The sequence below is a fragment of the Sciurus vulgaris genome (assembly GCF_902686455.1).
Source record: "Sciurus vulgaris genome assembly, chromosome: 2".
In the NCBI taxonomy this organism is placed as follows: Eukaryota; Metazoa; Chordata; class Mammalia; order Rodentia; family Sciuridae; genus Sciurus; species Sciurus vulgaris.
In genome coordinates, this window is record NC_136462.1 from 11,988,465 (window position 1) to 12,003,790 (window position 15,326).

At 46.0% G+C, this 15,326-nt stretch overlaps 1 protein-coding gene and 1 long non-coding RNA gene across 3 annotated transcripts in view; one reads left to right on the forward strand and one right to left on the reverse strand.

The window, feature by feature from the left end:
• The window catches only part of LOC306654302, a 30,357-nt gene extending 24,833 nt beyond the window's left edge, over positions 1-5,524 (reverse strand). Inside the window, exon 1 of the long non-coding RNA XR_013761931.1 lies at positions 5,240-5,524. This is a non-coding gene — a long non-coding RNA (uncharacterized lncRNA). The remainder of the gene's footprint in view (positions 1-5,239) is intronic.
• A 4,241-nt stretch (positions 5,525-9,765) lies between these two features.
• SERPINA6 (serpin family A member 6) overlaps positions 9,766-15,326 on the forward strand; it is a 34,187-nt gene continuing 28,626 nt past the window's right edge. For both annotated transcript variants that reach the window (XR_013761924.1, XM_079127684.1), the window contains exons 1-3: positions 9,766-9,898; positions 10,886-11,505; positions 13,773-14,043. Coding sequence is in view for 1 of the 2 variants with exons in the window: in XM_079127684.1 (XP_078983810.1) it covers positions 9,774-9,898; positions 10,886-11,505; positions 13,773-14,043 (1,016 nt within the window). In the remaining variant the exon portion in view is untranslated. The remainder of the gene's footprint in view (positions 9,899-10,885; positions 11,506-13,772; positions 14,044-15,326) is intronic.

A 15,326-nucleotide genomic window follows, 5' to 3' on the forward strand; every position in this document is an offset into this window, starting at 1 on the left:
AGGCTGAGGCAGGAAGTGCAAGTTCTAGGCCAGCCTGGGCAGATTAATGAAAACCTGTATCAAAATTAGATATGAAGAGCTGGGGATGTAGCTCAGTGGCTGAGTGCTTGCCTAGCATTCACAAGGCCTTGGGTTAGATTCTCAGTGCTACGAAAATAATGAATTAATTACCTAAAATATGTTTTATAAAGGGCTGTAGGCTCAGTAGCAGGGTGCTTGTCCAGCATGAGGCCCTGGGTTGGATCCCTGGTGCAACAAAACCACAACAACAACAACAACAACAACAACAGCAATACACATGATCATCTGAGTTGATGCAAAAAAGCCTTTGGCAAAATTCAGCACCCTATCATGATTAAAAAAACCCTCGATCAAACAGGAATCGAGAAACTGTCTCCAGGCCATGTATGAAAAACCCACAGCTAACAATTCAATGGTGAGACTGAAAGCTTTTCTCAGATCAGGAACATAGAGAAGGAAGTCTGCTTTCATCACTTCTGTTTAACACAGGGATGGAAGCTCCAACCAGAGCTGGAGGAAAAGAAAGAAAACATTAGAACGAAAGAAACAGCATGGCCTCTTACATAGGAAACTCAAGAGATCTCACACACACACACACACACACACACACACACACACACACACATACACGCACACACACACAACTATTCATTCAATAAGCAAGTTCAACAAAATTTCAGGATTTAACATCAACACACAAAAACCAATTGTGTTTCCATACACTAACAATAGAGAATTCTACACAGAAATCGAGAAAGCCATCTCATTTACAACTGCCTCAAAAAGAATGAAATACTTTGGAATAGTGTGAAAGTCATGTACACTGAAAAACCACAAAATATTGCTTAAAGAAATTAAAGGTGGGATACATAAGTGGAAGGATATTTTGTGTTCATAGACTGAACAACTTACTACTATTAAGAAATTGATGCTACCCAAAGCAATCTATAGATCAGTGCAATTTCTACCAAAATCCCATTAATTCTTTTTTTTTTTTTTTTTTCAGATAGAAGGATCTATGGTGAAATGCACATGGAGTATCAGGAGGTTCAAAATAGCTCCAACAGTCTTGAAAAAGAATGAACAAATTTGGAAGTCTTACATTTCCTGATTTCAAAGCTATAGTAATTAAAACAGTATGGTACTGGCATAAAGACAAACATGTAGACCAATGAGACAGACCCTCCCATTTATGGTCAGTTGACTTTCATTGAAGGTGCTAAGACCATTCACTGGTCAAAAGGATCACCATTCAATAAGCATTGCTATGGAGACTGTTTTTCAACATGCACAATATACACAATTACAAAATTAACACGATATACAAAATTAACTCAAAATGTATCAAAGACCCAAACATAAGCATTCAAACTATAAGACTCTTAGAAGAAAACTCAGGGTAAAGCTTCATGGCATTGAATTTGGCAATGATTTTGTGGATACGACACCGAAGGCATAAGCAACGAAAGCTAAAATAGATGAATTGAACTACATCAAATTTAAAATTCCTGTGCATCAAAGGACACAGTCAATTGAGTGAAAATGCAACCCACAGAATGGAAGGACACATTTGCCAATCATAGATCTGACAAGTGACTAATTTCCAGTACACCCATGTTAAACTCCAACAACTCAACAACACCGAAAACCCAAGCAACGTGATGAAGGAATGGACGACAAACTTGCATGCTCAGATGTTTCCCCAATAACATATAAATGACCAACAACCACATGAAAAGATACTCAGCGTCACTGATGGTCAGGAAAATACAAATCAAAACCACAATGAGATCGCACTTCACATCTACGTGTCAAGGAACAAGTGCTAACGGGATGTGTGGGAAAAATAATCCTTGCATGGGAATGTAGAGTGGTATGTGCAGCCACTCTGAAAAGCAGCGTGGGTGACCCACAAAGAAATGGAAAATCCTTCTCCATGGCTGAGTGAATTTCACCTTTATGTACTCCTGTAAGCACCAACTTTAAAAAGCTATAAATAAATAAACAGAGACCAGTAAAGTGAAGGGAAGGGAACAGAAGGAGGGAGGAGGGGGAAATAGGAAGTCCTGGGGACTGAAGTGGAACAAATTATATTCCATGCATGGATAGTTAAGTCAAAACCTGAATGACCTAGCTTTTTCTCTCCCAATCCACAAGAATTGAAAAACTAATCTTAGAGAGAGAGAGTTGTACACTCAGGTTTATATCAGCACTATTCACAATAAGTAAAAGGTGGAAGGAATCCAATGTTTCATCAGCAGATAAATGAATAAACCAAAATAGAGGGGGATCAGTAGAGTAGAGCAAGTAGGTTAGGAGGAAGAAGGAAGGAAGGAAAGACAAAGGGAATGAGAGTGATCAGATTATGTCATGAGCTTGCACAAATATGGCTTAATAAGCCCCACTATTATGCAGAATTATAGTGTGCCAATAAAAAATATACTAAAGATGCAGATTTCATTTTACATGTATTTCACCACAATTGAAAACTTTATATATCATCATCCATTTATCAGAGAAAAAATTTGGCCTTTGGTTTTTTGGGCTTGGCATATTTCACTTAGCATAATATTTTCCAACTTCGTGAAAAGTTGTACCCCATTTGTGTACAATGAATCAAAATGCAGTCTGTAAAAGTAAAAAAAAATTAATTAAAAAAACTTTAAAATCTGAATTGCATTTAAATAAAATAATAATTGTATTACAAATATTTTCTAAATAAGTCAATGAAATTTCTGACATACTGAGCTAGTACAATCCTATCTTTGCATGTTATTTTTAAATCAATTTGTTAAAAATGTATATTCAGTTAAGGATGTCATTCAAATCCAAAGGACAAACTGAAAAGTTCTGTAACAGGTAGGACAAAGAGATAATTCTTTTCATTTCAAAGAACTCTTTTAAATCTATAAAGAAACATTAAGAATAGTAAGGATGTTTTTAAAAAGAAAAGAAAAGAAACAGTAATCTAATAGAAAATCAGCAAAGAATACAGGCACAATACAAAAGAAAACAGTAATGACTGATGGAAATTTGCAAGAACTCAAAACCTCATTTATAATTTTAAAAACACAAATGTATTTAATGGAGTGCCATTTTCCAACTATTAGATTGGCACAAACATACAAGTTTGTCAGCATGTGAGAAGATAGACATTATCATATATTATGATACTATATGATATATATTTCATGCATTTTATATTATATATGTGCAATCTCATCAGAAGATAATTTGGTAATATATATTAAAGTTAAACAAAAAACAATCCCACTTTTTGACTCAGGAAGCCCACTACTGGAATTTACTCCATGGGAAAATTTACAAATAATACAAATGTCAAAAAATATTCTTTTTTACAGCTTGCAGCATTGTTTGAAGAGGGAAAAATTTATAGGAAATCAATTTTATAAATATAAGTGCATCCTTAAAATAAAAAGTCATGCAGCCTTTCAAAAGTGTTAGGCTAGCTCTGTTTGGGCTAATAGAAAAAGATCTCTGAGGTCAAACAATATGGGAAAAAGCAAAAGACAGAACAGAGTGCATATCATAGCTTCTTCCCTGAACACACATGTCCATTTTTAACAATATACCCATTACAGGCTCAAGGATGTAAATGTGAAAACTCTTTAAGGAGAGATCATAGGGGGAACCCTATTCACATAGGGGGACCCTAGGTAGTTGTTTCACCATGTTCAGCCATCCAAACACTCATGAGTCACTGAAGCCATGGTTCCAGAGGGCCCAGCAATGTTGGTGTTTTCCACAAGGTTCTGGTTCTACAGGAATGCATGATTCTGGAATTAGGGGGTCACAGAGGCTTTCCCTGAGATTTCAAAGGAAGTTCTTGGAGACCAGGAAAAAGTGTGATCTTGCCAATTCCCAAGATGCCATTCTATTGCCTATGTGCAAAGTACTGAGCATCTCTTTAGTTACTATAATCTCTTCAACAACTACACTTTCCTTGGCTCCAGTTTTACCTGAATTTTTCTAGCAAGTTAACTACAAGTTTTAAAATCGCCTCTCTGCTTTTTGCTTCAGATTTTTAATTAAACCTGACTAATGGTGGCCATCAATATTCATGCCATAGCCTGAATTCTGTGCTACCTTGAAAATTTCCCCATCAGATTAGTTAGTCAAACTCCTTTAAATTTAGCTTTACCTAAGATCTCAAGACATGGGCAAAATCTGGACAAGTTATTTGTCAGAATATAATATGAATGACCTCTAGTCCAATTTCCAATAGAATCCTGTCTCCTCTCTGAAACCTTATGAGTAGTCTTTTCTATTCACATTCCTATTGGCATTCTGGTCTTCTGAGTTCCCGCCATAATATTGCATTAGACACTTACAACATTCTAGGATTTCTCTAGACTGCATCTCCAAACTTTTCCAAATTCCCTCTGCACACTAGTTCCAAAGTCTTCTGAATCACACAGTCAGGTTAGTCACATCAATGACCCTACTCCTGGTACCAATTACCATGTTAGATTTTCATTGCTGTGATCAAAATTCCTGACCAGAAAAACTTAGAGGAGGAAAAGTTTATTTTTAACTCATGGTTTCAAAGGTTCAATTCATGGTCAGCCTAAGGTGAGGCAGAGTATCATGGCAGAAGGGCATGAGGGGAAATGCTGCTTAGCTTATGTCAGCCAGGAAGCAGAGAGGGTAGGAGGATCCAGAGAGACAAGATGCAATCTTAAGGAAACACCCTGCATGACCCACCCTCTGCAGCCATGCCCACTTGCCTACAGTTACCACACAGTACTGTAGTCCTTACAAATTATTAATTCATCAAATGGATTAATACACTTATTAGGTTACAGCTTTTATAATCTGGTCATTTCACCTCTAAACATTCCTACATTAACAAAGGAGCTTTTGAGAGACACTTCATATCCAAAGCATAACACATGGTTAAATGGGTTTAGAAAACTATGATAAATCTTTACCAAAAGACTTCTTGGATCCTTTAAAAAATAACCACTTGAGTAGGAGAAAAAGGATAGTATCCTCCAAACTGATTTGTCCATGAAACCCATTTTATTCACAAACCAATCTAGCATTCCATTGATTACACTCTGCCAAAAGCTGCAGTAGGTGAAGTGACTATGAAGAGGAGCAGTGGCAAGGGCTGGTTTGCAAGTCAGTGTCTCACTTGGGCAGCAGCAAGGGGAGTATTTGGGGGGGCAATATCAGGTGTAAGGAGATCCCAGACCTCACTATCCCATTGTGCACACCAGCTGCCCTCTGGACTGATGTGCCTTTGGGCTCAGAATGACACAAATGCTTTCTGATGCCCCCATCCTCCTGAGACACCGAAATATCCGCTGAAAAGATGGATGTGGCAGATGAGAGTTGGCATTCCTGGTTCAGAATGGCAGCAATTGGTAGGACAGAGTGACAGCAGTTGGTAGGACCGCTGCCCAGAGTCCAGCCTCCTTCCTCCTTCCTGGGCGTTAGCTAGAGGGCAACTGAGGTACTGGAGATGAGGTGAATGAACAGGACTGCCTGCTGGGAAAGAGGACAGGCCCATGATTACACAAGCCCACATCACCTGTTAATATTAACCTCTTCTCCAGCCTGGGGAAGCATCAGCCAACCCCAAAGTCACTGCCCTGATTAATGTTGTTTTTCTCATCTTGTTGACCAGTTCTTCAAGGCTTCTTGCTTGACCCCATTGACATGCAGCTATAATCTCTTTGGCTACATGTTAGAGGTTCCTTACGTGGAACAGGGCAAAACTGGTGGAAAACTGAGTGGGAGCAGAAGCCCTGAAGAAAAAAAATGTAAATTGTCGATCCAAGGGGTTCTGGAGAGCCGCCATCTTGTCCATTACAATCATTGCACCATTAAGCTACTTCTTAGAATATACTTCTTCTTGGTGGACATTCCCAGTGTTTTGTGTCTGGAAAATTTTGTGATTGCTAGTCATTGTTTTCATAAATAAACTAATGAATTGGATTCAGTCAACCACCTTGCTCTGAGTAAATCATTCATTCACTCAACCATCTCACACTATGCACTTACCACATGCCAATCCTGGGCTATGCCTTTTGCTGTGTGTGTTCTGTGCAAGTTCAGTGAACAAATTTTTTTTTTTTTTTTTTTTTTTTTTTTTTGCCTGGCTGGGGATTGAACTCAGGGGTACTCTATCACTAAGCTATATTCTTAGTTCTTTTTGCCTTTTATTTTGAGTCAGGATCTCGCTAAAGTTCCCAGGCTGGTCTTGAAATTGCAATCCTCCTGCCTCAGCTGGGATTACAGACATGTACCATTATGCCCAGCTTGGTGCACCATTTTGAATTACAAACTTCTTTGTAAAAAGAAGCAAGGACTTTGTGGATACACTCTTGTTCTGCTGCTTATTCAAAATATGGTCCTTCAGGTCAATGTAGACAGTGGTGCAAGTTGTGCATTGCACATGGATGTCTGACAGGGGAAGTACAAGGCCTGAAATTCAACCCATGTTCTGGCTAAGTGGTACACCTGCCATATTATGGCAACATCTGACTGGTAAAAGAAAAGGGATGGGCAGTGTTTCCTTTGTGCAAGATAGCGATAAAACAGGAGTAAAATGTGCATGGTAAAATCCAAGTGGCAGATTTAGGGTGTCCACTGTAAAATCTTTTATATAGGTTTGGAAATATTCATAATAAAATGTAGTCATGTTATACATAGGCTAAGAGAGGCTGCTGTGGCTTGAATTATGTCTTCCCCAAAATTCATGTGTTGAATCTCCAGTTCCCAATAACTCGGAATGTGACCCTATTTTAGAGATAGTTTTTATGGAGGTAATCAAGTTAAAATGAAATTACTAGGGTAATCCTTAATCCAATATGACCAACATCCTTATGAAAAGGGGGAATTTGAACAGGAGACATGTACACAGTGGGAACATGATGTAAAGGCACAGAGAGAACACCTTGTGAACATGAAGATGGCCATCTGGAAGCCAAGGAGAGAGGCCTGGAACAGATCCTTCCTGTACAATTCACTTCTCTTCTCTATAGAACTCCTTGCCTCAAGAACTGTGAAATACTAAATTTTAGTTGTTTAAGTCAGCAAACTCATACAGACACTTTTTTTCTAATAATCACAGCAGAAAGTACCTGGGAACTGGCAGGGACTTATTCACATCCTTGAACCTGAACTTGAATAATAATGCAAGTAGGACTTTGGGCAGCATTGTAGTAAAGAGAGTTTCTACTGTGAAGTGTGGGGACGTGGGAACTGAGCATGGGCTAATGTTTGCCTTGGGAAGACATGAGTGATAATGAAGAGAAGTCATTGTCCATGGGATCTGAAGGCCAACTAATGTCCAATAATTGGGCTATAAGCATGGAAGTTTTGCTCTTGTTGACTTTTGACACCCAATGCTGTTCTACAAATAAAGACATCAGATAAGTTTGTTTAAAAACCCACAGGAACCCAAGCAATCTTGGCATAGCAAGGGAGTGTTTGGAGCTGGGGTTCCACTCCTGGGACTAACCATGACAAAGTCATCTCCACTTGGGCAAACCACTTGACTCCACTCTCTCATTCACAAAGACGTGGGAAATCATCGCTTCCTTCTGAGGTCATTGAAAGGATTGGATAGGGTGTCAACTCATAAAGCTCCAAGTACACAGTAAGTGCTCAAGAAATGGGTTCAAATATCCTGAAATAGCCTCATGAGGATTCATAAACAGGCTCAAAGGCTTGTTTGTTCAATAAACAAGTGGCTACTGGTGAAGGTCAGCAGGACTGTGGAGGTCAGAATCAATACTCAGCTGATATCAGGTGTTTATCCCTATTGGATGCTGTGAGAATTAGCCAAAATTTCTTACTCGTCCTAACTTACTGCCTGGTAGAATAGAAAGAATGCCTGTTCACACAGAATAGGAGACAGCATTCCAATTCTCACCTGTTCTGAGCTGTGCAGCTCTTGCTGAGTCCCTGTCACTTACCCCAGTCTCTGCTTCCTCATCTACAAGAACTCTGTGCTCCACTAAAAATGGCAAGTATGTGGCCTGGGTGCCATTCCTTCTGCTCCCACACCCATGACAGACATCGCCGATCAGCAGTAGCTCATTTCCATCTTTACTCAGAGATGTAGCTTCAAGATAATACTCCAGGAACCACTGAAAGAAATCCAAAATGGCAGTCTCCATGGAAACCACTCACCATCCTGTCCTACATGACCCCTAAACTGTCTTCCAGGTGCTAAGTTTTCTAGGTCTCATTTTTTCCTTGGCTAGAAACTGACTTCATTTTGCATCTTTCAAGGTTTTCATGCAGTAAATATTCGGGATGGCTTAGGGTATGAGGTCATGGTATGAGGTCATGGTATGAGGTCATGGTATGAATTTCCCTGCTGTTCCATGTTCTGCTTTCCCAGACCAGTTATCCGTCATTCTCACTAGGACCAGCATTCTGGATTTTGTGACCTGGATTTACGTAAACTAGCTCCTAGAAATTGCTCTCTCTACTTTTTTTGGAACTCCTGGGCATCGGGAGTGGTTTGAATATGGTTCCCCCACAGACACATTCACGCAGGAGTTTACTCTCCTAAGTCATATGTCAATAGCATTAAGAGGAAATTAAATACAATTAAGATATTTCAAGGTGGAGCCTTTGGAAAGTGATTAGGTTTAAATAAAGTCATCAAGGTAGAGCCTGATGATTGAATGCTTTTTTTTTTTTTTTTTTTTATTGAAGCCAGGACCACATGCATGCTAGGCAAGCACTCCACCACTGAGCTACATCTCTGGCCCTCACCCCATGATTGAATACATATGGCTTCATTAAAGTGGGAGTGTAAGCAGACACAGGCATGGACAGGTGTGCTCCCTGTATCTTGCCATGTGATGTCATGGGTCACCTCAGGACTTTGCCAGCACAAAGGTCATCACCAGAATTGAGCCAAGGCCAGCACCATGCCCTTGAATCTCCAAAGCTGTGAGTAAATAAATCTCTTCTTTATTAAACTGCCTTGGATATTACATTGTCATCCTTAAAAGATGACTAATACAACATCCGAGGTCAGGATGGATTCATTCCACATGTGAGTCGTTTCACCACTTCCTCGGCCCATTCCCAGTATGGATATAAGATGGTTCCCCACAGAGAGATAGTGTCTCAAATACTTCCTCAACCAGCTCTCTCAGGTAGCCCAGTCAATTGCTTGACAGTGAAGTATCAGAAACTATTAACCATTTCATCCCAAGACAGTGTGCCCAAAGAAACGGTAGAGAAAATTATAAACAAGAAAAAAACAAGTTGTGTGTTTTGCCTGCGTGTCCACTTCATCTTGGTGAATTCTGGTAGGATTCTGTTTGTTCCACAGAAACTTTGTCAACTCAAGGGTTTTCAATCAATTGAGGGTTTCCCCTGTCCAAAGTTTTTCCTACAGCCTCACCCACTACCCCAAAGGTATTAGAGGTCCTCTTCCCTAATCCCCCTCACTGTCCACCCATGGTCAGACATATAGCAGGTGCTTCAGAAGTGGGTGGATGGATGGATTGGTGGGTAGATAGATGGGTGGGTGGATGGGTGGATGGTGGGGAAAGTGAGCGAGACAGTGGGAAAGCATTTCCCTGGTGGAGGTGTCTACACTTCCTCCTCAGCCTGAGTGCACTGTAAACCCCCGACCTCCTTCCACGCTAGTCTGGCTCGGCAGTTTCTGTCCCTCAGGTTCACTATGCCCCATTGAGCACCACACAGTGTAGCTGGAACATTTGCCTGAGGAAGGTACAAGCTGACCTTCCCATATGACTGTCACCACTGGGATTGGCAAGTGGTTTGCTGCCCACTCAGTCCCTCAGTCCGGGACAGCTGCCCACAGAGGCCAGATCCAAGGGCACTGTGGATACATCAGACACCCAGGACCTGATCTGTAAGTAGAAGTTGCTTTAGGTCCAATCCCGGGGCTCCCAGTTTGAAGCTAGGAAGAGAGCTTCCTGCACAGCCGCGGGCAGTAGCTGGGGCAGCAGAGCCGAGTCTTACAGAGCCGTGGGTGTGGGGGCAAAGGACCTGGAAGGCTCATGAGCTTGTGGATCTTATTGCACATGGACACATTACCTTGAAATAGGGAGCCAGCCCCAGCCTTTGGAGGCCTTAGACCTGGGCTAGAATCCCGGCTCATTCCTCAGTTGGCTGCCCACCTTGCACAGGCCTCTTGACCTCCCTGGGGTCACTGTTTTGCAGGGGTTGGCTGTGAGGACTGAATGGAGCCACCCAAGGCTCAGGGCACATGACTTTGATGAAGAGAAGGTGAAGGAGCTCAGAGGAACAGAGGGGAGCCACAGGGAGGGAGGCCAGCACTGCAGGGGAGTGCAGCTCAGGCAGCCAGGGAGTGGGGCAGACACCGGCCAGGGCTCCACATCACAGGCAAGAGGGGTCAGCCTCTCCACACAAAGGGCTGGGAAGGGCCCAGGAAGGGTGGGCTTGGCCAACAGTGAGGTGGGTGATGGGACTTTTCCTCCATGTCCCACACATCGAGAACATGTGACACACAGGGCACTGTATTCCAACTAGAAGCTACAAGCTACAGCGAGGGCTCCGGGTCTTAACACCCGTGTTTGCCTGAACACCTGCTGTTCTCACTCAAGCCTCACATGGTTCCACACGGCAGATGTACACACCTGTGGTCTCCACCAGGGAGGGGCAGGAAGATGCCTGTCACAACACTGTGGAGTGAACCCATGTCAGGCTTCTGTCACCAAAGCCCAAGCCGTGACACCCTGTTCCCCTGAAGTCACCACTAAAGTCCATCCTGTGGGCCCCAGAGGGAGGGGCAGAGCCGCAGGGAGCCCTTCCGGGCGACACGCCTTGCTGGGCTGTGTGGCCGAGCTGGGTGACTGTGCTGTGTCTCTTTGTCTAGGATGGCACACCCCATTTTGTCTCTCTGGCTGCTGGTGGCCGGGCTGGGTCCTTGTGCCTATGGCCAAATTACAACTTCCCAGGAAAGTCGTCCAACACCTGCGGAACGGCCAGCCTCCTCTACCTTCCCCGACAATTCCTACTTCGCCTTCAACCTGTACCGACGGTTGACGGCCCCTGACCCAAGCAGGAACGTGCTCTTCTCCCCACTGAGCTTCTCCCTTCCCCTCACACTGCTGGCCCTCCAGGCCACACCAAAAGCCCGCACCACGATTCTGCATGAACTGGGACTTCCCATTGTCAAGGTCCCAGAAAACAGGGTGCTCGAGCATTACAGTCAGCTCCTGAGGGCCTTTCTGCCGCCCCCCGGGGACTGCCAGACGGACACAGGCAGCATTCTTTTCCTGGGTCAGAGGCGAGACCCAGTGCTGAAGTTTGCTCAAAGAGCCCAGAACCTGTACCGCACTGAGATCTTCCCCACATCCTTCAAGAACACCCAGGTGGCCCAGCATCAGATGAACCTGGCTATGGAGAAGAAGACCCACGGCAAGATCAAGGGCCTTTTCCGGGGGATGAAGCTGCACTCGGTCTTGATTCTGGCCAATTACATGTTCTTTAAAGGTAAATGACCCTCTACTGACCTCCTTGCAGTTGACTGCAAAGTTAAGCCCCATTCCATCCAAGATGGAAATGTCCTCTGCCCTTGCCTGGAGCCGCAGTGCCTCTGACATCCCCCACAGATCAGCCTCTCTCCCACACCTTCAACCTCTCTCCTCCAGCATCTTCACTTTCTAGCACTGGCCCCCTCCCCACTCCCTGTCCTAAGCAGAGCTTTAGGAAGGGACACCTCCCACTGGAGCCCCTGCATCATTTGTAGGACTGAGTGACCAATGAACACGGGGGGCCCTTTGTTCCAAAGGCACATCTCAAGATGGTGACCGCGAAGTGTTAAACTGCCCGCAGGGTTCTGTGGTGCGCCCCTGGAGCCACCCTGCTCCCAGGAGCAAGTGCCTCCCAGCCACCCACACGTGCCTGAGACAAGACTCACCTTGTCAAATGGTTCCGTCAAACTGTCTCCCACCCACCAACCCACAAAAGAAACTACTTGTCACGCTGGTACACCTCATCCGCCCACACCGACCTTGCAGGCCCCGTGGGACTGTTTTGTGGACCCTCTCTCCTCTCTGGGGCTCAGAATGGCCCTTCCAGTCCTCCCTCTGCTGGGGCACCTGCCCGCCACGTGGGCCCTTTGCGCGGCTGGCACTCCAGAGACCTGTCCTCATCCTTCTCTTTCCACAGTCTCCTCAGGTGACTCTCTTGCACACTGCAGACCCCCGTGCTCTGCGTCCAGACCCCCATCCCCACCAGCTACCTGGTCACCTCCTTCTGACAGCAGCACCTCAAGCTTAGCACGTTCCAAACTGAAAGCACATCTTCCCGTCACCTCCTCCACCCTTTGAAGTCCCCTCTTCCTGCTCCTTTCCTCCAAATCTCAGTAAGTGGCCCCAGCTCCTGTCCCAGTCCAGGACCCCAGGGTCCCCTCAGGTTCTCTTTTCTCTTTTCTCTTTTCTCTTTTCTCTCCTGCACAAGGCACCCAAGCTGCCACTGCACGCTGGGGACTTTACCTCTCCACCTCTCTTCAGCTGGACCAGGCCTTCCCGCGGCTGCTGTCCTTGCTCAGATCACACTGTCTTCTGCTCAGACCATTGCACCTGCTTCTTAACCAGTCCTCTGAGTCCATGGCTTCCCTGCCCACGGGCTCCCCAGTTCAGTTTCCACCCTGGAAAGGTGATCCTTCCAGAAGCCAAATCTGACCTTGAACTTCACTGCTAACCCTTTCAGCACCCGGCCCAGCTGTGACCCCTAGGATAATGCTTCAAACGTGCAGGAGGGATGGTCCCCTGCTGACCTCACCAGCCACGTTTCTGGTTACCCTTCCTGCCACAGGCAAAGGGAATTAGCACCCGCCCTGCACAACACCATCTCTCTTGCCCGAGGGTCTTTATGCGGACCTCCTGTTAATGCCCACCTCCCCGCCACTTCCCACCAGTAGGCACTCAGGGCAGAAGTCACTGCCCCAGGAAGGCTCCTGGACAGGGTCCCCCAGGGGCTGCCAGCTTTAGAAGCAAACCAGCAACCTCAGAGTGGGGCTCTCATTGAACAATGATCACTTCCTGAAATCCAGATTTTACTGGGCACCCCATATTTGATCTGGTGACCCTTCCCGTCACCATCAAAGTGGGGGAGGCTATTGTGTGCTTTGAGCGTGCAGAGTCTGAGGTCTGAGCAGCAGCCACATGCCGGGAGTCGCACTCAGGATATGCTTCCACTCCTCGCTGAGTGTCTCAGGTACCCAATAAGAAGGCTATGTCCCGCCACAGTTGACACGGGAGGAAACTGATGGACCCTTCCCTCTCTGGCCTCACCTGCCATATTCTGTCTCACTCCTGCTCCAGCTACACAGCCTTCCCCAGGTCCCTTGCACATGACAGGCCTATTCCTACCGCTGGGCCTTTGCACCAGTCATTTCCTTCCTTGTGGGTTCCTGCCCAAGTATGCCTGGCTCAGTCCCTTCGTCTCTTAAGTCTTCACTCCACACTGCATTCTCAGGAAGGCTATATGTGAAATATTAACTCTCCTTCCCTGACATCCCTTACTTCCGCTGGCTTTATTTCTCTCCTTGGCACGTATTACCGTCTGGCATGGTTATTTTCTTATTTGTCCTGCTCCTGCTTCCCCTGGTGTGTAAGATCCGTGTGGACAGGGACCGCTCATGTGTGCCTGCATCTTCTTCCCCAACAACAGCAGCTCCTCCCTAAGTATCTCCAAATGAATGACGTTCCCATGGCCACTGCTGTCCCCTCTGACACCCGCGTGCTCTCTCATAGGGAAATGGAAGTACCACTTTGACCAGAAGGCCACGAAGCTCATGCCCTTCTCGGTGAGCGATGAGCTCACGGTCCCGGTACCCATGATGCAGAAGCTGGGCTGGTTCCAGCTGCAGTATTTCCACCACATGCACAGCCACGTCCTCCGGGTGCCCTGCGCCTGCAACACCACTGCCGTCTTCGTTCTTCCTGAAAAGGGGAAGGTCGCCAAGGCAGAGGCGGCACTGAACAAGGACAGTTTTGACCAGTGGACTCGGCCCTTCCCACTGAGGTAAACCCCCAGCTGTGTCCGCCCCTGTGTAGCGCAAGGCTCTTGCAAGAGCCACTGCAAGCCCTCTGCAGCTGGGAGCTGAGACCCTGCCGGTCTTTGGGCCATGACATGAGGGGCTGGAACCAGATCACACAGTGATCGTCACACAGGACTCAGCCACTCAGTCCTCCGAGAGCAGGGAACAGTGCTTCAAAATCATCAGCAGCCACGTTGTCACCACATCACCACCGAGCAGCCCCCTTCAGATTACAGGTCGCCTTAGCATTTGGAAGCGTTGAGAATCTGTAAAGAAATGGGCGATATTTAACTTAGCTCTACCAAGCGCTTCCCAGACAGGACTCGCGCACAACACACAGCTCAACAAAAGACCCATAAACAGCAACAGTCCCATGGAACCCACAGTCTGGTGGCTGCCAAGGGTCTTCCCTCCTGGCTCATAAGCGGGTATATTTGAGGCAACGGGTAAGCAGCACAGAGGGAGCCAGGACCCGGACTCTTTCCTGGTCACCTTGCCAGGGAGGTTTTCTAGGAAAGTCCATGACGTGACCACCACTGCACGCCCCTTCGCAGGGCCCTGAGCTCGATTGCTTGTTTCTCTCAAGTATTTAAGGCACCTTGCTACTCAAAGTCTGGTCTACGTCACTGGCTTCATCTGGAAGTTTGCTAGAAGTACAGGATCTCAGGCCCCACCCCACGCCTATGAATCGGGATCTTCTTTTCATAAGATCTCAGGTGATTAATGCACATGTGAAAGATTGAGAAGCTCTGACCTAGACCCCAGGAAAATCCCATTGCTTCCAGACACATCTCCCCGCTCCCCATCTTTGCAAACCAACCAAGTGGTTACGAGTGTGCTCTCTCCCAAGTTCCTTCTCCACACCCACCCTCTCTCTTCGCCCCGACCCTGTCTTCTCAACCCCGGGCATATTATGGGCCTGAGAATCTTCGAGTGTGCAGGGCTGTCCTGTGCAGGAGAGGAAGTTTGGCAGGATCCCCAGCTGCTCCAGCTGCTGGGTGTCAGTGTCACACCCCACTCCCTGTTGGGACAGCCAAATGCGCCCCCAGCCATTGGCGATCTGCATCATCTGGGAGTCAAAGCTGCTCTTGTCCTAGACCACGAATCATGGGTGTCAGAGGGTGTGGAAACGGGGTCTAGGCACTGCACTCAGCCCTGAGTCTTCCTTGACCTGCAAATGCCTGGCAGGTGCCAGGGTGAGCCTCACCGAGCCAGGTGTCACGTGCCTCCTGATAGGGCCTGCTCATGCTCCCCGGAGGTGGCAGGG